Source organism: Cydia amplana, chromosome 4 (assembly GCF_948474715.1).
Source record: "Cydia amplana chromosome 4, ilCydAmpl1.1, whole genome shotgun sequence".
NCBI lineage: Eukaryota > Metazoa > Arthropoda > Insecta > Lepidoptera > Tortricidae > Cydia > Cydia amplana.
Genome location: NC_086072.1, coordinates 13,913,374 through 13,938,163, shown reverse-complemented (window position 1 = coordinate 13,938,163; position 24,790 = coordinate 13,913,374). Strand labels below are relative to the sequence as shown.

The window sequence follows — 24,790 nt, the reverse complement described above, 5'->3', positions numbered from 1 at the left end:
TTTTGGATTTACACTTCTATTTCCATGTTTAAGAAACCAATTATGTTAGCACCTAATGAATAAACGTTTTTTGTTTTAATTTCAGGTGGTCAGGGACTCTTGTGGCATTTACACAGTATTCTGGGGCTTCTCAACATTCTCGTTCCTCGGGCTGGTGTTCATGCTGGTCATGCTGCCCGAGACCAAGGGCAAGTCCTTCGCCTCTATTCAGGCGCAGCTGAAACGCGACGTCGCGCGTGACAACGCCAGCAAGCTTATGACCGTCGAGTATTAAAGCGGCTAGGCCGCTCTGGTGTTCTTCAGTGCTAGCTTAAGCTTAATTTAGGGATCAAGTTGATAATGAATCTTAAGAATATTTAAATTTAATTTAATTTAAAGATTTTTACAAACAAAAAGGTATGTAGGGGTGTAACTAAGGCCTGTAGAGGACTAGGAGGGGGAGCAGAGTGGGAGCCAGTGTGGCGGCTCCGGAGAACGCGGAGAAGTCCTCAGGGTCGTAGTCTGCGGGCAGCCGCCGCGTGGACACCACGTCTGTGTACATCCGCGCCGAACGCTTAGGCGTGCGTGTCTTCTTTGGGCTCTTAAAGTCCACCAAGTACAGACCGAAGCGGGACCTGCAAATGCATTTACAAATGTGACGAGTGAAATTATAACACAGAACGTTTGACTGATATTTTGTTTTATTTGCTTACTATCCTCGACTCTGGAATTGGCAAAGTAGTTTGGAATAATTCTGATATCGAGATATTTTGGAAAGATAACATCGGACACTAAGTTATAATACGGTGAACAAAAATTATAAATAACAAAGCACTGAAACGAGAATATTTTTCAAAATATATTTCCCGAAATTCAGAATTTTACTTTATATTCTATACCTACACAAAACTCTTGTGTCACAACGACTATTGAATACGACAGTAGCCATCCCCATTGTCTTTTGTTCCAGCGAGTACACGGTATACGAGCCACCGTTATCCATTAGGGCACAGAGAGTGCACTTATGTGCTCGTACCTACATGTTTATCTACTAGAGAAAGTTGAGAGATATAATAGTTACTTATATATGTGCTAGTGTAGTATTCGACATTATGTTAAATATTGAGGATACGGAAGATTTCAGAATTAAGCCATGACCAGAATGGCCACAGCGAATGCTTCAAAAAGTTGTTGAGCACCAATTACCTACCTATTTCACTTGACTTTTTGATGGCAGCAGGGCACTTTCAGGTTTTTATTTTAGGGCGGACACGCCATACATCAAAAATGATTTGCGTTTATGTGTGCGCGGCACGTCTGTACACGCGTCATTGAGTTTCTGACGGAATCCTGACATGCTCTCAGTAGAGCAACTTACGCACACATTCATGTCGCGGCCTGTCGCAGGCGAGGTAATCCGAATCGGGGCGGGGCGGTGCGTGTCCGTTCTGTATGATAATACTATTACTTTTTCTGTGCCTATAGCCATCAAGTTTGCTATTTTCCACATTCATTATCATTAATGAGAAATCAGCTTAATCTTTATTGTTTTATTATCTACATTTAGTATGTACCTACTTACTGATAGTATACTACATATATTCATATATATGTATACTCGTTTAATTGCATTAATCTGTCTAGTATATATAATTACATTAAGTAAATCCCTCTATCACAGCCATTAAGATAATGGCTCCGAGAAATGTCTCTATTAATGGATAAGGTGTGTTCGAGCTCATTACAATTAAATCTGCGAGGAAACAGGGCGTGTGAAGGGCTGACGGGTCGTATTCAGAAATGTAAAATACGATACAAACTTGATTTCAATATCAGGCTTTTACTCGTAGTACAAATCGCCGCTAGGTGGTGTACTGAAACTACTTTATATATTAGGTACCCAATAATTTACTAAGTTATAAGTTAATCCGCGTCGGGGTGATTTGATAGTTGTACCCTACATTAAAACGCTGGATAAGGTAAACATAGGTAAATGCTTCAAGTAGGCATTTGATAAGATGTAATTATTCACGCTAGAGCTTCTGGTGCTTCGTTTTCTAAGGAGATATTGGATATCCACATGATCACCGATCAGCCATCATAGAAAATATCATGTCGGACGCCTGGGCCGGGCCCAGCCCTGTCTAGCGTGAGTCATCCATTATAAGGCTTGTGTCGTGGGTACTAGACCGCCAAATATACAAATTACGATAGATAGATATAGATAATTACTTAAATACGTAGAAAATATTCATAACACAGGAGCAAATATATGTAATAAACAATTAAACACATAAATAATGACTTAACCACGATTTAATCAGGAGACTTCCAGCTTCATAGGCAGGGTCACTACCGACTAGGCTAGGATGCTGTTATTTCGATTCTAGTCCATCGGAATATGGTTAATTCATGAAACATTTTAAGAAAGATTGCCAGTTACACATTTAATTAAGCTCAAGTTATTTAAATATCACTTGATTAAAGCAATATTGAGATTTTTTTTTAATTATATTTGGCAAAATACCTTGGTAACAAGAAGATAGGCAAGGATTTAAAGATCTTTTTACAGAACTTTCATATACATAACAGATATCTAAGGTGATTACAACTCATAAAAGTAAAAGAATATTGGTCGTAAAAATAAGCTGGCTCCTATAATTACAAGGTGCTTAACACATTAACTGCCAGCGACTCGCTAGGGGAGTTCACTGTTTGTAGGCGCTTTTCGCTACATACGGTTTTTCCCGTGTTATCGGCTACGCTCGTAGCGCGTAGCTCGTGCTGGCACTGAATGTGTTAAATAGCAGCTGGTACGAATAGGTAGGTACCTCTAGCTCTCAGGCCCTTTTTCCACGATTTTCCATGTACATACATATTCGCTTGTCACCACGCCAGCCGGCTTAGCCAAGGTGACAATCGCTATCGCTTCGATAACGAAACGCTTTGGGTCTCTCTATCACTCTTCTGTATTAGTGTGACAGTGACAGTTGCGTTTCGATCGCTACGGAGCGTTAGCGATTGGCACGTTGGCTACGCGGCCTGTTACGTTCTAACAAGTGCGAAAGTGACAGGTGATAAAAATGAAACCATGCTGCACCCGCAATAGTTGTAATTCAAGGCAGCAAAGTTGCTCTACATCGAACATCATGTGTATCTTCAACACGGGTCCAAAGGCAAGCGGGACTTCATTTACACTGAATTACATACAAGTATAGTATTTTTCATGGCAGTCGTGATTACTTGATTAGGTATTTGTCAAGGTTGTCGGCAACAGGAACAGAGGCTTTGATACTGTAATGGTTTTTGTCAGTTAACCATTGAACCCTCTGTATTTCTACGAAAACATCTTCGATGTGCGACGCTCGCGCTTATTAAATTAATAAAAGCTTATGAAGTTTATTTTCTAGGAAGCTTTTACATGTTTATCGTGGAACTGCCGGCTCCAGCCAGCCCTTTAACGTAGGTTATGACTATCGACTCACCCCCGACGCGCATTAACGCAATAAACGCGCGTTAAGGCGGGTAATGACCCGCCGTCTCGATATATATAACTACGTTGACACTTTTTCCATTACGCAACAATGATAAAGTACGTATTATATTGTCCTAGATACGCTTTCAAATTACGCGTCTTCTCATAAGTTGTTAAAATGTGGGAGTTTGTAATAACGACGCATGCGTGGGCTAGGTATGTTTCATTAAAACAGTAGTGCCAAACCTTTGTTTTCATCGAACCCTCTAGGAGACAAAACTGTTTTATTCCTCACATGGCCAATCATATTCTTAATTTTCAACAAGAACATAATATTGGTGCTGATAGAAGTACAACACCTGCGAGTCTATAAAGCCATTGTCGATGCCATTCATATTCTACCTGACATTCATTACTTGTAGATACTTACACAAATCCTGCGCAAGCGCTGGTGGCCTAGCGGTAAGAGCGGGGGACTTGCAATCCGGAGGTCGCGGGTTCGAACCCCGGCTCGTAGGTACCAATTACTTTTTCGGAACTTATGTACGAAATGTCATTCGATTTTCGGTGAAGGAAAACATCGTGAGGAAACCGGACTAATCCCAATACGGGCCTAGTTTACCCTCTGGATTGGAAGGTCAGATGGCAGTCGCTTTCGTAAAAACTTGTGCCCACGCCAATTACTGGGATTAGTTGCCAAGCGGACCCCAGGCTCCCATGAGCCGTGGCAAAAATGCCGGGACAACGCGAGGAAGATGAGATACTTACACAAATCCATCATCCCATTCCCAGTTGTCCATCAAGCTCCACGCGAAGTACCCCTGGACGTTGCTCTTGTCCTCGTGTATGGCGTGCAGCAACGCGTTCAGATAGTGGCTGTAGTAGGACACGCGCGAGTAATCGTCCACGCCGTCGAAGTCTGCGTACCCATTCTCGGTCACAATGATGGGGACGTTGTTGTATGTCGTGGAGATCCACCGCAGTAGTCTTCGGAAACCGAAGGGCACCACCTGGAAGATTTTTTATGAATATTATTGCAGATATTCCTTATCGATTGGACAATTCTTTGAGGATGTATAGTTGTCGGGTTCCTTTTCTATATTGTGTTTGATTATGGGACGATCCGTCTGTATTATACATAGTAGGTATAAGTCTTTTTGCGATGCGATACCTATATAAATTTAATACTATTATTATGTTCTGCATACATATTATATGGAGGTACTTTTGGTAAGTACCTACACTACTTAAGTCGAAGTGGATGACAGTGAAGAACTTTATTAATCAACAAAATAAGAGACATATACTTAATTACTTAGTCAAAATAAGTTGACTTCGCATTCAGGGTTCTTCTCCAAACGAGTAGTCTACATTTTAACTTCAAAATTTTATTTACGTACGCCAAATATTATGTACCTATAAAATGCTAAAGAATAATGAAAATTATTATATTTTACCCATTCGTAGTACATACATACATAAACATCTATTTAGTTAATACATATTTTCGCAATAGGTAATTGAAACACTAGTTCGTTTCCACAGATAAGTGTCGACAATAGATCTATACGAGCCTCCTTTGCATAACGTTATCGGTTTGTTAGCTATTGGCTACGGCTATTAACTACAATGGTGCCTAATTGTAAGGTGTGTCTATGGTAAGATCTATTCAATATACATAATGACTTTTTACCTTGAGCCAGGTGGATGACGACCGGGACGGCCACTTAGGATCTTGAATTCTGACGATGCCTACATCATTTTCGTGAGACGGTATAGCCCCTACTTCTCCATCTGCCATACTGAGGAGATATGTAGTGTAATGATTCAAGCCGAAGAAATCGGCGGTGCCTCTAATATAGGCGACCTCCTCGGGAGTGAACTTGGGCAAGCGAGACCGACTGTAGTTCTGTTGTCTGCTTTTCTCGTCGACCAGCTTTATAAGTTCTGGTGGATAATTGCCTTCTGCGGAATAAACAGGGTGCGCATACCAGCCAACCTGCAATAAGAAAAAACTAAATTATTAAACCTAATTATTTTATCCGATTACGCCTAATCGAGGAAAATAGAGCCTCAATTCAAAGATTTAGTCATCCGCACAAACACTTTATGCTATTCGTGTTTAGTCTGTTAATTAATAACAGATAGGTATGTCATTTTGTACAAATAAGGTTACAATAATTAAACTTCCACGACGGTATTAGGTGAGCTTAAACCAAAAATACCCACATGTGTTTTCAAATACAGTTCAGCCGCTTCTTTATCCTTCGCAGAATTCGTCTTCGGCTCCGCCCAATTGGAATCCAAGGACATACCGATCTTACCTAAAATATAATGGAGTCAATCAATTTAATGGCATCATATTGTGTTCGAAGCTTTCCCAAGCGTTTATGTCACATTACCTCCAAACAAAGAGCGGTATTGTTGGCTATACAGATGATACACATTAGCGTGGGCTTTAAGGAGATTATGCGTGCAGAGGTATTCAGCGATGCCGTGGCGGTTGAGAGACGGCGCTCGGGTGGTGCTCCCGTAGCCCTCCAAACAGGTCTGCATCGGCTCGTTGAAAGTAATCCAGTACTTTACTTTATCGGCAAAGTTGTCGAACAGAACCTTTGCGTAGTCAGTGAAGTAATCGACTATATGAGCGTTACTCCAGCCTCCCACATCCTGTAGTTTCTGTGGGAGATCCCAGTGATAAATCGTTACCATGGGCGTGATGTTGTATTTTATCAACTCATCAATTAGGTTTTTATAATACTGTATGCCAAGAGGGTTGACTTCATTGGCTAACCCTGTAGGTAGAACTCTGGGCCACGATATAGAGAAGCGGTAAATATCCACTCCGAGTTCGTGGACCATTTCAGCATCCCTCTTGTATAAGTGGTAGGAGTCCGCCGCAACCTCCGGCGTTGACCGATCTCTCACAAAACTTCTGTTATTGTGTATTAGGTTATCCCATATACTCGGTGTTTTGCCTGGAAATGTATAAGTTTTGTTAAGGTCAAATTGTGAACTATTCAGTTATTTCTACGTTTCATTTGACAATTAGGTGAACGGTCCAAATGGTAAAAAAGCGGCCAAGTGCGAGTCGGACTCGCCCATGAAGGGTTCCGTATTTAGGCGATTTATGACGTATTAAAAAAAACTACTTACTAGATCTCGTTCAAACCAATTTTCGGTGGAAGTTTACATGGTAATGTACATCATATATTTTTTTTTAGTTTTATCATTCTCTTATTTTAGAAGTTACAGGGGGGGGGACACACATTTTACCACTTTGGAAGTGTCTCTCGCGCAAACTATTCAGTTTAGAAAAAAATGATATTAGAAACCTCAATATCATTTTTGAAGACCTATCCATAGATACCCCACACGTATGGGTTTGATGAAAAAAAAAATTTGAGTTTCAGTTCGAAGTATGGGGAACCCCAAAAATTTATTGTTTTTTTTCTATTTTTGTCTGAAAATCTTAATGCGGTTCACAGAATACATCTATTTACCAAGTTTCAACAGTATAGTTCTTATAGTTTCGGAGAAAAGTGGCTGTGACATACGGACGGACAGACAGACGGACAGACGGACAGACGGACAGACGGACAGACAGACAGACAGACATGACGAATCTATAAGGGTTCCGTTTTTTGCCATTTGGCTACGGAACCCTAAAAAGCGGCCAAGTGCGAGTCGGACTCGCCCATGAAGGGTTCCGTATTTAGGGGATTTATGACGTATTAAAAAAAACTACTTACTAGATCTCGTTCAAACCAATTTTCGGTGGAAGTTTGTATGGTAATGTACATCATATATTTTTTTTAGTTTTATCATTCTCTTATTTTAGAAGTTACAGGGGCCGGACACACATTTTACCACTTTGCAAGTGTCTCTCGCGCAAACTATTTAGTTTAGAAAAAAATGATATTAGAAACCTCAATATCATTTTTGAAGACCTATCCATAGATACCCCACACGTATAGGTTTGATGAAAAAAAAATTTTTGAGTTTTAGTTCTAAGTATGGGGAACCCCCAAAAAAAATTTTTTTTTTTTAGTTTTGTGTGAAAATCTTAATGCGGTTTACAGAATACATCTACTTACCAAGTTTCAACAGTGTAGGTCTTATAGTTTCGGAAAAAAGTGGCTGTGACATACGGACGGACGGACAGACAGACAGACATGACGAATCTATAAGGGTTCCGTTTTTTGCCATTTGGCTACGGAACCCTAAAAACCAACAACAGCGATCAACCATCTTTTACCATCTATGTTCCAAGCTCCTTCAATTTGTATGGCAGCAGTAGACACGCCGAAGACGAAATCTTTCGGGAATGTGTAATTAGACGTAGGTCCGCCTGAGAAGTTTAGGATCTCGGCGCATCTGCAATAGAAACAAAATAGTAACCGTTATTATTATCCACGGAATATTAAATTCCAGTAACTTGAAATCATTAACAATATACAAATCATACAATGAAACAAACTCTTAGCTACATAATTAGTTTGTTAAAGTTACAAATAACGCCGCGTAATTAAACCTCACGTCTAATAATTTTCGCGCGTTTATGTTTTTGACAGCTCGTGACATTGGGAATCTAGCGACACAGCCGTCGTATAGAGTGTCATTACCAGCATACACAGACAATCCAACCTCTAGACATAGCATAGTCGCGCTACCCCCTCTGCCACACATACGGTAGCGTTACTCCATCTTCGAGTCAATCCCGTGCCGTGATTGGTCCGTGTCTTTGAACGGACCAATCACGGCACGGGATTCGCTCACCTCGTCCCCCCGCACCCCCGTATTTTTGGCAGCATCGGTTTCATGAAAGAATTGGCCTAAGCTCAGTCTAGAGGTTGGATTGTCAGTGCCACCATATTACTTATGTTTATTGTTTAAGTCAGGTGCATTGGGGTAATTACAACAAGTTTATGAGTATGTCGTCGAACGAAAATAACTAGTGATACAGAGTGATTTAAACCGTTTAAATGTACCGCAGACATTTATAATTCATGCGGATGACATAAATGGGTGTTGACTATCTCAGCCGAAGTCAGATCATTTGTGAATCATCTATATATTGAAGGACCAGATAATAACTTATTGCTACCTAGTGTACAGCCACCATCAGATATATCGGAGCGGCCAAGGAGCTCACAAATATCTCAAAACGCCTCTATTGTCAGGCACTACTAGAGCACGTATTCAGATATTTTTGAGTACCTCGACCGCTCCGATATATCTGATGGCGGCTGTATCTAGTATCTACTTATGAGTAGAAAGAAGGCCAATACGTTCAGAGAGTAGCGGACGTAGCGGCAATAGCTATGGCGGTATGGTTCTTTCGACTCAGTATATATATTTTTTTTATAAAAGTTTTACCTATTAAGCACTAAATAATTGTATTGTGTTGTCAAATAATTATATTATTTTAATTTCCTCGTCACGTACCTACACTATTCATATACGCAATAAATACAGCTACCTACTCGTACCTACCAAACATAATACTATTTTTATACCGGGTACCTTAATGTTCTGTTACATCTTTTTGAGATAGAATAGTATAATTGACTTTATTTTAAATGCAACTGACAGAAAACAAGCAATTTAACACAGTACCTAACAGTTAACAGAGTTCAATGAACTTTACCAAACCCATTACTAAATGACCCTGTAGACAAAATTACTTAACTTACATAACGTTTTGCTGCCAAGGTAATACGAGGCGACAGACTGAGTAGCTCCAATTTTTTGTTTATAAAAAAGTAAATACCTACATTTGAGATTCGTTACTAACTGTTCTCATTATTCAGAAAGCGAGGCTGAATAATAAATGACATTTTACTTATATAATTTATTTGTGTCATGGATGACAGTGAATTTGGCCAATAAAAAAAGGCTCCGGCGGCTTCTTTTTTTGATGTCGGTTAAAAATGAAAGATTCGTTCGTAAACCAAAAATAAAAAACCGGCCAAGTGCGAGTCGGACTCGCGCACGGAGGGTTCCGCACCATCAACAAAAAATAGAGCAAAACAAGCAAAAAAACGGTCACCCATCCAAGTACTGACCCCGCCCGACGTTGCTTAACTTCGGTCAAAAATCACGTTTGTTGTATGGGAGCCCCACTTAAATCTTTATTTTATTCTGTTTTTAGTATTTGTTGTTATAGCGGCAACAGAAATACATCATCTGTGAAAATTTCAACTGTCTAGCTATCACGGTTCGTGAGATACAGCCTGGTGACAGACGGACGGACGGACGGACAGCGGAGTCTTAGTAATAGGGTCCCGTTTTTACCCTTGGGGTACGGAACCCTAAAAAGGACAGATAGGTATCTATATTAACGATAGGAGACTGTTCTACTAGTGATAACACTTATGATTAAAATCAGATAACTCAAGTTCATTCGGATGCTACTACCTACTTAGAGCCATAAAAATCTGTTTCTACATTACGGACCAAGGCTTGGATTATGAAATACAAAAATAATTACCTTTAAAATGCAAGGCCTCTAAATGATAGTAACTATATGTACATATATTAACACGAGCACACAATACACATTTTTCTAAAGATAATTCCGAATCTAATCACATGTATTTTTAGGAGCAGTAAAGTAAAGTAAATTCTTTATTTGCATTTGCAGTATCTAAATTCTATTTTATTATTCGGTAGACTAAAATGATATTTCATAGTATGAACATAAAATGTCATTTCATACTATGAAATGTAATTTTAGTCTACCGAATAAAAAAATAGACTTTACTTATCTCTTGTTTTCACAATTTTGAACTAGTTGACTAGACATATACGAGTATAATATGTATATTATAATATACATATAAGTAGGTATATACCTATTCATATTTTTATACTATTCGGCGTGACTTTGTAGCCATCGGACGGTCGGCTAGTTTTTTAATGCATGATACGTATAAAAAGTATAAAAACATGAATGCAAATGTTGCATGGTTCCGCCCAGGTTTTCGCGTTAGATGAATTTCACAAATTCCTTTACATATCCTTATATTTTTGTTACACGTTTAACATTGATTTTATTTTCGACTTCTCAGATACAGTTAACGTTAGAGAATGCAGGTCCAGAGGCAGTATTTACACCAACACGATGTTAAACATAATGTATTATTGTTATATGTAGAAATAAATTAAAAAATAATATCACTGTCAGTGGGTCTAGAGGTACGCTATCGGAAAATACTTTAAACAGGACTGACACTCTTGAATTGCGTGTCTCCATCTCCATGAGCTAAGACTTAATTTATAAAAAATAGGTATACTAATGGCTGTTAGTACGTGCTGCTCTACAGTGGCTCTAGAATGAGCAGCTAATATATATACGGTTTACAAATTTACATTCGAGACTAGCCAGTGCCATGTCTTTAAATATTAGTAAAGCATGGCCGGTGAATGTATTTTTCAGGTTTTCTTTTGTTTTACTACAGACAAAACCCAAGGAAAATGAACGACAAACGAAAAATCATTTTATGCAAATAAAACAAACAGAAAATACTGCTCTTTTAACAATGTTGCGATATTTTTCTTTTTAAACAATTTCAGGCAAAACTTAGATGGCAATGTATTGCCGAAACAAAAAAAAACGCGTTTCATGTCTGTTTATAGGTACGCGACCTATTTTATGCTGCAGGTATCGCCGATCACTGCCCTACTGTTTCCAACCCAACTGTACTCGAACTAAATACTATATAGGCGCCGCAGAATATTGAATCTGCGAACAAAATCACTACTTTTAAACTACTTCTTCAGCCTATAAGGAACAAAATACTCAGCTTAGGTATAACAAATTCGTTCGTAGGTATTCAGTTTACTTTACCAACCCAAACAACCCTTTTATTGTAAAGGCTTCAAAACCATGGTTCGAAAAATGCAAGGAGAAAGTCGATTAGAGTGTTACTCCTTTAGGACATACCTACCCAATTTAAATGTTTATTTGTAAATTTGTTACTTATTTATGCAGCCTGCGGTGCAGCTTACAACAAGCAAGTAAATAGCCTCTTTCACTCCCTGTGAACCTATTTAATTCCTGTCTATAGGTACCTACAGAATGATAATATGGAAATTCAACTCCAGTTTTGAGTCTAGCGGGCTCAGCACGGTTCCATTTTTATCCACTATCACTATGCCCGTCACTTTCGCACTTACATACTTGTTAGAACGTGACAGGCATGGTGATAAACGATAAAAATGCGACCGTGCTACTAGGGCAGAGCAAGTTTTTGCTGAGATATTTTATATGCATATTCATTTAGCATCAGACGAAAAAGTAAAGTTTTTATAAACCTTTTTATGATAATTCTATGATCACGACACAGGCCCGTGCTTAGTTCTGTGTATAGGTACACCAAGTTTATTTTATATTTACTTAGGTATTACTGGTTCTGATACTGGTAAGTTTGGCTATGCAGGTCCCTAATATATCCAGGGATATGCGTAATGATGTGTCCGTCAGATCTGTCTGGCGGACTTATTTGATGATATACGACGGGAATTAAACACATATGTAGTATATGTACGTAAAGGCAGTATACCTACGTATCTATTTCGGCTGAAGGCAAATAATGATAATTGGCGTGTGCAGCTTTTACACAAAAATAATTGAAGTGAAAACAAGTCATTCAACAGTTTTCCCCTCTTCTTCCCTACATTTTCTTTTTATATATGAGAACGGTTTATTTACAAAATAAAAGGATTGCAATACAAATTTTGAAGACAAATAGTTTTTAAATAACCTGATCAAAGACAGATGAAATAAATATTTTAAATACATAAGAACAATTAATATCAAATCAAAGTAAAATCTAGTTTTAGAACCTGTATAAGCTTTTTTTTCTTATCTAATTACGTACAATTTTTAAATCGATTTGTCTGTTCTAGGAGAAAGTAGATCGTCTAGAGCATTCAACTTTAGCATAGATTGCAATATTTGCAATTACCCCACAGCGAACATGCTTGCCAAAAAGTTAATTTGCTTGTCAATCAACCAACTGTTAGTACTGTTACATAAATAGTAGAAAGGTTTATTGCCACACTAATCATTTGTCTGAGTATGAAATTAGTTACAAATATTGATCACCAAGAAAAAGTCATTATGGCACTTGGTTATTTTATTTTACATTTTGTACCATGTATGAAGTGCCCCTAACATAAGGTTTATACCTGCGAAACTAAGTAGCGGCTTATAAAATGCACTTCGTTTCTAATTTCATTCAATTATTCACAATACGATGACTGTAATAGTACCGAAATTAAACCTCAATCAAGGTGGTAATTGCACAAAAAATCCCTATGGTCGAAGTGTATCCGCAAGGGCTCTCGAAATTATAAGATCAAATAAACCTCAATCAATTCTGATATATAAAAATGAAAAAGGTAAATGACTTTTCTTTTGTACGCATATTAACTGAAATCTTAAAAATATGTAGGAGTAAAAATAACTGTAACATTCAAACGAACATGAAATGAAAACACACTAAGCCAAAAGGAGAAGGATAAACAGCACCCTTATAATTGACAGACTTGTAAATCCAACAACAACGTATTCCCAACCTCCAGTTTTTCAATTTTATTTTGCTTGTTTGTAAATCTTTATAAAAGTATGTCAATGGCACTACTTGTACTGAATAACAATGGTGGTCCTTTAGGAAAACCTTCGCTGCCTGGCGTTTTGCGAATGCAACTAAGGAAATTGGAAATAACTACTCTGTATTAACACTCAATCTTGGTCTACATAGTTGAGCCAGGATCTCATCAACTCTTCAATCTTCATACCTATACATATTTACCCCGCAGGTACATACACCGGTATCAGTTCGGAATTAGTGGGGCACGGACAAAAACACCGACCTCGTACAGTTTAACTAGTTTTAAATAATTAGGTAGTAATTAGTCTAAAAACTATTTATTTTTAAAGTGTTAACATGATTAGGCAACAAACTTAACCTGCAACGCAACTGTATTGTGCAGTATATCAAGTACTTAAAAATACCTAGGTATCTTTCTTAGTCCTGAAATAAACCACCAAAAATTTAAAATACCAATGCACAGCTAATTTACACTCTTTAATATTTTATTCAAATGTATATGACAGATGCGTGTATCTAGTTTTCTTTCCTTCGCCCTATTGAAATCGATTCTGATATTTCTGATACTACGCACTAAAATATGAGCCACGGATACGACACGACATCATCTAGATCCCTATTCATTTCAATACAAAAGTAGTATGTACCTTACGCTACGCCACACAGTGGACTGGCGTTTTAAAGTTACATTCTATTTCTGACTGCAACTGCAAGCAACATTGTCCCTAGATGTATGTCGTAAATATGTACATGGAATTCACTTGTGATGCAGTGTAATTAATACATTGGAATTAAAAGATTAGATTTACAGTGAGAAACAGAGTCGTTATTCGTAATTTATACTATTTATAGCACTACGTAGATTTGTTACCTATTACGACATTTACTTAAAATACAGGTTTTATTTAATTGATAACCGCACAAGCTTATGCGCTCCACTCAGAATCAACAGACTAATCTTCTAATTACTTAGACGGAGATACTATTATAACCACAATTAAAAACTAAAGCTAATCCTCTCACGCAGACTGCAGACTTGTTGTAAACGAGAAAAACTTCGAGACAACGGGGTTTTACGCCATAGGTAACGTTTATTAGGGAGGTGGGGCATCGGATAAGGGAGAGGACCTCTGCATTATGCTCGCGCGGGTTCGAACCTGGTTTGGTGCAAAGGTTGGCCATCGCTATCCAACGTGGCAACGCGGCAAGTGTGATGGGCACCTTTGCACCGGTTTATTTGTAGTCGATCGTGACGTATCGATTAATTTAGATACTTTTAAGTATTTTTTTAAAGACTGTATGTACCGTTAACGTAATTTGCTGAATAAGATATATTTATTTATTTGACTCATATATTTACACTTCATTGAGCTTATATTGTCAGGTGAAAGTTGCGAATGTAAAATAGGTACCTACTTGCAAAAATTTGTTATTTGTATTATAGGTATATAGGTAACTACGAACTAGGTATTCAGTAAATCAATATCATCCATGTAATTATAAATTTACTATTTTGTCAATATTACACTTACATAGTAAGGTGGTACAATCCAACTCCACAGTTCCGTTATGACGTGGCCGCCATATTGTTATCTATGTACATAATTATGGTGTTATTGGTGTACCTATTATTGTTGTCCACCATTGTTAGATTTGTTAGCCACTTCACTGTCGAGTCAAATAAGCCCCCTAATCAACTCAGTAACTACATCATTAATATTCATAATAAAATTATCAAAATCATAAACGGATTTTTGTTTAGTTGCACCAACTCCCTGTTAGTCCCTGGTGCAGACTTAATTATACGGCAAATGATGATGATGGAATTTCCTTTTGCAGAGTTGCTCCTTTTGACTCACAGATTGATTTAGGAAGGGGAGCCAATCGAATTTTTGATGCAAAATTTTGACTTCAGGGGGGTGCCCCCCCGAAATTTGTGAAATTTGTGTGTGAGTTTTGCTATTTGATCAAGTTTGGTATCATTTTCGTGTAACTCAAGGATGCTCAATTCATATCTGATATTTAATTTATATGGTTTCATATAAATAATTTGAAAAAAAAAGAAAAATAAAAATTTTCTATTTTATTTTTTTCGGAATAAATGCCAAAAACTTCCTTATTTTAATATATATATATATAAAAAATGAAAATTTTATTAAATAGCCCTACTATTCCTCGTTATAAAAAGTATACACATGGAATATTTATTTATAAAAAATGTAAAGAAAAAAATAAAATGTAGACCTACTTTCGACACAAGCTCACCGAATAGTATACAACTATGTATGTTACAGCTATTAGAATTACGGCGTTTGATGACGATGAGATTCCTTTTAGCATAATGAGTCCTTGGAAGCCTTAGATCATTTTAGGAAGGAGAGCCACCTTGATTTTTGGTACGGTCGGGATGAAAAGGTTTGGGTGATTTGTCCCATACAATCATAAATTTATGCAAGCACCTGTTTAGGCTTCTGCAATAAGTTTGGTGACATTCTTGAGAAATCAAAAGGAAGAAATCATTTAGGTGATTAAATCTTCAAAATACAAAATAATGTAAATATTGACTAATATTTACATTATTTTCCTCCGTATAGCTACGTCCTTTAATCGGATTAGGTTGTGCACCAAGCATAAGCAATGTTAAAGAGTGTAAACAAATATATAGGTAGTAAAATCTTTAGAATACGAACTAATGTAATTATTAGTCCATTTCCTTTTTTTCTTTTAATTTTCTCGATAATGACACCAAACTTAATGCAGAAACCTAAACAGGTGCTTTCATAACTTTATGATTGTATGGGACAAATCACACCCCACCCTTTCATCCATACCGCACCAAAAATCAAGGTGGCTCTCCTTCCTAAAATGATCTAAGGGTTCTAAGGACTCATTATGCTAAAAGGTATCTCATCATCATCAAACGCCGTAATTCTAATAGCTGTAACACACATCGTTGTATACTATTCGGTGAGCTTGTGGTCGAAAGTAGGTCTACATTTTATTTTTTTTCTTCACATTTTTTAGAAATAAATATGCCATGTGTATACTTTTTATAACGAGGAATAGTAGGGCTATTTCATGAAATTTTTATTTTATGTGTATATATTAAAATAAGAAAAATTTTGGTATTTATTCGGAAAAAAATAAAATAGCAAATTTTAATTTTTTTTTTTTTTCAAATTATCTATATGAAACCATAAAAATTAAATATGAGAAATGAATTTAGCATCAATTTAAAGAGTATTTTTTTAATACATTTTTAATTATTTTTCGCTGACAATGGAACCCTAAAAATTACAAGGTACTTAATGGTCTGGACTTATGAGGCTGATCGTACGATCGATCGATCGTATTATTGCAATTACCTTCGAATCAAACCAATGTAATTAATCATTTATCACTAATAGAAGCTTAATTCTATAGAATTAGGTACATGAAGTTAACCTCATTTTTCATATAATTGAGACTAAGTGGCGTGATTTAACTAATTTAATCAGTCAAGGTGATTTATGAATTTTTTATCGATACCTAGGTACTTTTTAATTTGCATCTTCTCTTAGAACTGTTAGCTGCTAAAGTAAATAATAATTCCTATAAGTAGCCAATTTGCTAAATTTATCAAAACAATTAGAATTAACAATGCAAATAACAGATTTTAACTTATTATTTGAGTAGGTACATGTAAGAACAAGGATATAAAATAGATGGCAAAAATAAAATTGTTATGCGTGATGGTGGGGCAGAAATATAAGTATTGAGTTTTATTGATAAACTCTTTTGTCGTTCTGGCTGAGACTGCGCTGCGGCGAAAAGAAGTTATCGACCCAATTTTAAGAAGGCTGCCATCTTATTACCTATTTATCGTATTGTTATCGTGTTAAAAATATGTTACCAATTTATTGTCATGTTGAAATACCTAAAAGTATCTAAATATCTCGTATCTAAGAAACTTTCACTCAATAACAAACCATCTTTATGGTACAGTACATTGTTGCTAATGTCGCCTATATCACAGCTTCATGTGGGTCAAAGAATGACGGAATTAATCAAAATATTTATTTCGGGTTAAACATGGCACGACTTACAAATTTATGTTTTATATTTTGATTACAAATTAAAATAATATGGTGAAGTGAAAAAAAAAACAAATTGTGTATTTAGTAGTATCTTACCTTTACAATGTGTCCAGTAGAAATAGCTAATTGCTCCTAAACGAGATAAAAAATGTTACGCGCGTTTTCTAAAATGTAATTTACGAGTACTCATGACAATGGCGTCAACTCAACAGTAAGCAACACGTGTAGTCGTAATTGTCGTAAACTATATGAACAGTGGTTCTTGTTATTATCACGACAATTTATACAAAGATAAATATTCATATTTTTTCATATAAATATTTATTAAGTATATTGCATATAAAACTACCTAACAGATAATGAAAACCTGCCAAGCGCGGAGTCAAAATGTGTGATGGTACACGCAACCCTCGGAGCCCCAGTCCGACTCTCACTTGGCGAGTATTTTTTATCTCTATATTTTTTATCTCCAGCTTGAGCGTTTGCAAAATGTTTGCATCAGATACATTTTTGGCTTACGCAAATTTGATCACATTTCATCTTTCCGCTCCCAACTCAAATGGCTGCCCATTCGGCGTCATAGAGACATACAAGTACTTTCCCTTCGTCCTTTTCTCTCCTTCTCTCCCTTATCTCTCGGAGAGATTTACATTTTTAGCAGACGGCAGCGGGCACCGGCTCCGCTCCAGTGCAGATCTCTCTCTGGCTATCCCGCCACACAAACACCGATCCTATGACAAGTCTTTTACTGTATACTCGCGGCGCGATTCGAGAAATGAATTACAGATTCACTAGATATGAAATATAGCTGGTCAACCAAATCTTGTCAGTAAAAAAAGGCGCCAAATTCAAATTCTCTATGGGACGATATCCCTTCGCGCCTACATTTTTCAAATTTGCCGCCTTTTTCTACTGTCAAGATCTGTTTGACCAAGTATAGTAAAGATATGTGACGTTCCACGGCAAAAGGTACCTTATGGCGGCTGGCGCTTACGCTATTATTAACGCCGCTCCAGTATTCAGCCGGGGCAATGGTACCTTTTGCCGTGGAACGTCACATATCTTTACTATATCATATCTAGTGAATCTCTTCTAAATCATTTCCCGAATCGCGCCGTCTGTCAAATTATGGAATTCCTTACAGTCTTCTCTTCGAAAGTGTCAATCGGTCGCATCGCTAAAGGCGAATTTAAAAAAAGCGGCCAAGTGCGAGTCGGACTCGCCCATGAAGGGTTCCGTATTTAGGCGATTTATGACGTATTAAAAAAAAACTACTTGCTAGATCTCGTTCAAACCAATTTTCGGTGGATGTTTACATGGTAATGTACATCATATATTTTTTTTAGTTTTATCATTCTCTTATTTTAGAAGTTACAGGGGGGGGACACACATTTTACCACTTTGGAAGTGTCTCTCGCGCAAACTATTCAGTTTAGAAAAAAATGATATTAGAAACCTCAATATCATTTTTGAAGACCTATCCATAGATACCCCACACGTATGGGTTTGATGAAAAAAAAAATTTTGAGTTTCAGTTCGAAGTATGGGGAACCCCAAAAATTTATTGTTTTTTTTTCTATTTTTGTGTGAAAATCTTAATGCGGTTCACAGAATACATCTACTTACCAAGTTTCAACAGTATAGTTCTTATAGTTTCGGAGAAAAGTGGCTGTGACATACGGACGGACAGACAGACGGACAGACGGACAGACGGACAGACGGACAGACAGACAGACAGACAGACAGACAGACATGACGAATCTATAAGTGTTCCGTTTTTTGCCATTTGGCTACGGAACCCTAAAAAGTTATGGCTTTCTGACGGAACTTGAATCTAAAAGATGTATGCGGTTAGGTAGTTTTAGTATATATGTATTATATCATATAGAATGTATTATATGTATTATATATTTTAAATTTAAAATAGCTGTTTACATATTTGTTATACTTCATACCCCATACTTTGTATATAAGTACTTATAGTAGGATATAGGTTTGACCTATCTTGTAGGATATTAAATCTTTTATCTTTATGCCGATTAGTACAGCTTAATTATGACTACCGTTCTCCAATTCTCCCTCAATTGCTCAAGGGTTACTTAACTGGAAGAGATCCCTGAAAGGGATAAGTTCGCCTTTTTACTAATGATGTGTGTTCTTTCATGTTTTATGTTTCTTTTTGTACAATAAAGTATTTTACTACTACTACCTACTTACGCCAAAAGACCGCATCTTACCCAATTTATTTGCCTAGTTCCATATATGTACCTACATTACCTACCCGTCTTCATTTCTCTTCAGTATATAAGCACAGTGCTACTCAGAAAATACACTTATTACGTACCAACTCAGGGAGCAGGTCAAGTTTATTACCAGATGCCTATCACCAAACTTGGGTTTGTTCTACATTTGACTTCGACCTTTGCCTACAAACCAGAGAATTAGCAACGTTTAATCAAACGTCTCATCTGGGTCACGGAAGATACGTATTGGATGAAATATTGGTGCCCAAAAATAAACAACAAAAGATTTATCCATTTTGTCCCACTAAGATAAATTGTCATAAAAAACTAGGCGGGTTCAAATAGCTTAGTGACCTTGACAGTAAATGCGTATTGCGAAATGGTCTGCGCATTTAATTTTAAAACTATAATATAAATATTATAGTTTTAGGTTTTAGGTGTAATAGGTTATAAAAACCTATTTATTAGATAACCATCAACAGCGGGGCTATAAACATATAAATGGCGCAAATATAGGTACACGAGTGCACGAAGTCGTTATTATAATTGTATGCAAATTAAATATAAAAAAATATCTCGAACAAAAATATTGGTCACTACTTGCTGCTTAGTTCTCAAGGGCCTATTACATATGTAACTATATAGTTGGTACAAACTTAAACGTATACTCTGGCAAGCGATACCGTCAGTAGAAACAGGTGACCAAAATTGAAAAATGCAGGCGGGAAGGGTTGTTCACCCTTGAATATGGCGTTCTTCTGTACTGACAAATTTAGTGTCCCAGATTATAGGTAAAAATTAAAATACAGTTGCATACCTAATTTAAACAAGTGAGTGTCGTACAGAAACCAAAAAAAGCACAGTTAATAGACGATGGGTATTTAATACCTATTCGTTCACGCGACACTTAGGTAAAACAATTTATTAAGGAAGATAGTTTTTCTGCAGTCATGTACTCAAAACAGTGCCACCCGAATTTATTAAAAAAGCGGCCAAGTGCGAGTCGGACTCGCCCATGAAGGGTTCCGTATTTTGGCGATTTATGACGTATAAAAAAAAACTACTTACTAGATCTCGTTCAAACCAATTTTCGGTGGAAGTTTACATGGTAATGTACATCATATGTTTTTTTTAGTTTTATCATTCTCTTATTTTAGAAGTTACAGGGGGGGGGGGACACACATTTTACCACTTTGGAAGTGTCTCTCGCGCAAACTATTCAGTTTAGAAAAAAATTATATTAGAAACCTCAATATCATTTTTGAAGACCTATCCATAGATACCCCACACGTATGGGTTTGATGAAAAAAAAATTTTTGAGTTTCAGTTCGATGTATGGGGAACCCCAAAAATTTATTGTTTTTTTTCTATTTTTGTGTGAAAATCTTAATGCGGTTCACAGAATACATCTACTTACCAAGTTTCAACAGTATAGTTCTTATAGTTTCGGAGAAAAGTGGCTGTGACATACGGACGGACAGACAGACGGACAGACGGACAGACGGACAGACAGACAGACAGACATGACGATTCTATAAGGGTTCCGTTTTTTGCCATTTGGCTACGGAACCCTAAAAACGAATGCAGTTCAATTTATTTATTCAATTCATTTAAAACAATTTGTTTTAATTAAATTCGGTAATAACCAAAAGAATTGCTTTTTTTGAAAAATATTTCTCAGTATCTAATAACAAATCGATTTGTAAAATGTATGTGACATACGGATGTACAGGCTACGGTAAGAGCGACAACTGCAACAAGTCATCAGTTTGGGTACGAAACCCTAAATATCTTCTGTCATCGTTGTTTTTGTGTTACATTCATCTAAAATGCCATCCAAGTTTTTACTAAATGTAAACAAATAAGTATTAAAACGTCTGATATAGGTGTTGATTAGCGTAATAAATACCTACTTACTCAACAACTTATACGAGTAGGTACTCGTATGTCAATCGTCACACAATAGATGACGTTATTTTATGTAACGACTGTCCATATAGGTAGCAAATGAGTATAACCATTCATTTCATGACTTTCGGAGCTGACGTTTGTGAAATACCGTGCTCCGAAAATATAACATGGTAGCAAATTATTTCCACCTTGGGCGTTAACACTTGACGCCCACGACGTAAATTATATAATTTTGCTCCCTTGTTACACAATCTACTAATTCTCCAAAACCCAATATTCAGGTATTAGACACAAAATACTGAAAAAGAATTTCACGTTCACATCTATTTCGACACATAAGTAGTTTAAGTTTCAAACAAAACTTCACCATAATTATTAAAACAGTCAAAAGTTATGACTATTGCCTTTGTTACTCGTACAATACTAACAATGCACTTGTAAATTCGAGTAAAAACTTTCACATGAAACCAAGTACCTAATGTACTTACTACCTAAAGGAACATTCGTTAGATAAGGGGCGCTACAGTGCCTAAATGGGAAAATTTTAGCTAAAGTTTATTTTTCCTTCAATTCAACGCATGGTGCACTTTGATAAATAATACGTGAAAATAAGCATAATAAGTCATCAAGCCAAATAAGCATACTTTTTTTTTCTAAAGTTAACCAATGTAATAAAATAAAATATCAAATATTATGACCGTAATTACATATAACTAATTTCAAAAATGTTGTCTTCTCTAAATCCTTTATCTAAGACAATATCGAAAACAATATAAGATAGGAACCACTTCGCCGATAGTACGGTAGGTATAAGTACTAGTGTTTAAATATAGGTACAGAAAGATAATCGAGATATAGGTAGAAAGTGATAGACACGGAGGTTTAAATTACTGTCTGGCTTCGCGTTAATGCAATTGTTTTCTTTTTTCAAGTAAGTAAAAAGTTTACAAGCTTTTACCTTACTAGGATATTTCATATATTTTTTGTATTGATTTTTTCATTTTCAAAATCATATCTTACTCAGTAGTTCCCGTGGAACTCACGTAAAAAGAACACAAACATGCAACACAGGTTGATTGCTTAATTAAAACTTTAAGTTATAACCTTTCGAGTGGTAGGATAAAAATACACTTCGTTTGCCAATTGGCAAAAAAAAAGCTTAGGTAGGTACACGAATGATCAGCAGAGCTTGAATTCGCTATACCTACAGTCAGACAAGAAAAAAGTGACCTAAGTATTTAAGTACTTATATATACATTTTACCAAATAATTTTTACATAGCTAATGTACCTAACTATGAGTTTTTTATTATGTTGACCATTTACTGTGATATGATAGATTGTTGGTGGTTAATTTCGAATGCATCCTTTGTTTTTCTATATTGATAAAATAATCTAATAGTTATCCGAAATATTATTACCAATAATAAAATACTTATTATATACTTTCGCCCGTATCAGGGTTAAGAATTATGATATAGGTACCTAATCTAAGTGAACTTATTAATTAATTAGGTTTTCATTTCCTAGTTACGAGTTCACTAAATTATACAGTGCGAGTGTCAAACGCAGAATAGTTATTTTCGATACAAGTGCGAAAAAGAGGAAATTTGAAACGAGTGGCGATAAATTAAAACACGACCGAAGGGAGTGTTTTAAATCGACACGAGTTGCGAATTACCTATTCGCACGTGTATCGAACAACGTTTTACAGTACATATGGCACTTTAAAGTTTCGACATACGCACGAAAAGTGCTATTTTACGCACTAGTGCAGAAAAGTAGCCCCATATGTACTGTAAAAACTTTTAATCATAACTTACCCTTTACATATTAAAACCGCAAAAACTAAAAGCTTCATTTTTACAAATCTTCACTAGTTACTATTAAACTAATATTTACAGTATCACTTTACTATCACTTGAAAAAAAATTGACTAAATTTAAACTGGTTAATTTACATTATTGCATGTAATTGTAGGAAAGGATCATTGAGCGTAAAGTGAGTGATTGTGGTCTCGATCGAGCGGAAGGTCAGACAAAAGGTACGTGTAGTACGCGCGGCCAGCCTGCGCGAACTGCGCGCGCGCATCGCGGCTTCAGCTGCAGCCCAGATAACCGACAGCCTCTCAATAACGTCGCTAATTACACTGTTAGGCTTTACTGTCTAATTGTTTCGGCTCAGCTGCTCACAATACTTAATTTTATTTCCAACCTTAATCTCTTTGTTGAGCTACTCTACGTGTTGTGTTGTCATTGCAATCGTTTGGGTATCGCCAGTTGCAAGTCAGTAGTCTGACCCTCCAATTAGCCGCGGTATCAATATTCCTTCCTGCGTGGCGCGGAAACGACCTTAATCTCAACAGCAATGTTGGATTTGCCCTCAAGTTCACATTTATACCTTCGCATTCCTTTTCAATCAATTCTCAATCCTATCTTAAGCTTTTATCCGTCATTTGTCAATAGAACAACGTCACACAAACGCCTACAATTTTGGCACAATACTTCTTCCCAATCAAGAGGCGAATATGTTCCTAAGATCTACATATAAATGTGAGATACTCATATACAGGGTGCCATTTGAGTCCTGATCAGTAATATGTTTTTCTAACTCCATAAACAACGAGCAATTTAATGCCCCTACTCTTACTAAAATCAGGCAAGTTTTTTTTTTGTCATTTATTTTACTTTTACAAGCGGCAATGTGGTATTTAAACAGCTTTGTAAGATATTTCAAATGAAAAATTAAGTAAATTTTATTTCTAACTGGGACAAATGACAAAATTGATGTCAATGACAGTTCCGATTCAAAGAGGTGATTCAATTTACTAATTTAAATATCTTAATAAGCCGTTGTTATATCCTAAATCCACTCATAAAAGTAAAATAAATGACAAAAAATAAACAAAAAATAAAAAAAATCTTGTCTGATTTTTGTAAGAGTAGGGGCATTAAATTACTCGTTGTTTATGGAGTTAGAAAAACATATTACTGATCACGACTCAAATGGCACCCTGTATGTATTAATTGAAATTAATACGGGTCATCATCACGAACTTCTCTTGTGAGTCCTCCAACGACAGCTAAACTAGTTTATTAAAGGTCTGATTGTCTTCCTAAGTTCGTCCATCAAGTTCATATAGTTACGCAGTAGGTCAGTTTAATAATGAAGCAGGGAAAAAAAACATGTTTGATTTCAAGTTCCAATAACTGTTGTCAACAATATCTACTACCAGAGCCTCGTTGAAAAAACTTCAAGTGGATCTAGAGCGATCTGAAATGAAAGCCGCTTGAAATGGGAGCAAAGAGCATAATAGTAAGATTCGATTGGTAATATTTTATCTGGGAAATGACGGAAATTTAAAGCACAACATTAACAACCCCTCAATCGTGGATTGATTTCTTACCTGTTTTCTATTGTTTAAATTTATCAATAGGTATGTTTGTTATTCATATAAAAACATAAAATAAATATCTTAGTGACCCAA

General features: G+C 36.3%; 2 protein-coding genes across 2 annotated transcripts in view; one reads left to right on the top strand and one right to left on the bottom strand.

The window, feature by feature from the left end:
• LOC134647255 (facilitated trehalose transporter Tret1-like) overlaps positions 1-671 on the top strand; it is a 28,120-nt gene extending 27,449 nt beyond the window's left edge. The window contains exon 5 of the mRNA XM_063501529.1: positions 86-671. Coding sequence (XP_063357599.1) covers positions 86-274 — 189 coding nt within the window. The 3' untranslated portion in view covers positions 275-671. The remainder of the gene's footprint in view (positions 1-85) is intronic.
• On the bottom strand, positions 352-23,389 carry LOC134647254 (myrosinase 1-like). The gene is made up of 7 exons (XM_063501528.1): positions 23,127-23,389; positions 7,713-7,831; positions 5,857-6,432; positions 5,684-5,778; positions 5,148-5,453; positions 4,223-4,464; positions 352-614 (listed from the first exon to the last, which is right to left on the bottom strand). Exons 1-7 carry the CDS (start codon positions 23,162-23,164, stop codon positions 413-415), a joined length of 1,578 nt encoding a protein of 525 aa, XP_063357598.1. The 5' UTR covers positions 23,165-23,389; the 3' UTR covers positions 352-412.
• Between the last annotated feature and the right edge of the window lie 1,401 nt (positions 23,390-24,790).

Bases quoted from the DNA above. Each gene is read 5' to 3' on its own strand.
- LOC134647254 (XM_063501528.1), bottom strand. From the start codon at position 23,164: ATGAAGCTTTTAGTTTTTGCGGTTTTAATATGTAAAGG. The intron at 5,779-5,856 runs GTAATGTGACAT...ATTATATTTTAG, and splicing joins ATACCGCTCTTTGTTTGGAG to GTAAGATCGGTATGTCCTTG. The intron at 4,465-5,147 runs GTAAAAAGTCAT...AAAATCTTCCAG, and splicing joins CGTCATCCACCTGGCTCAAG to GTGGTGCCCTTCGGTTTCCG.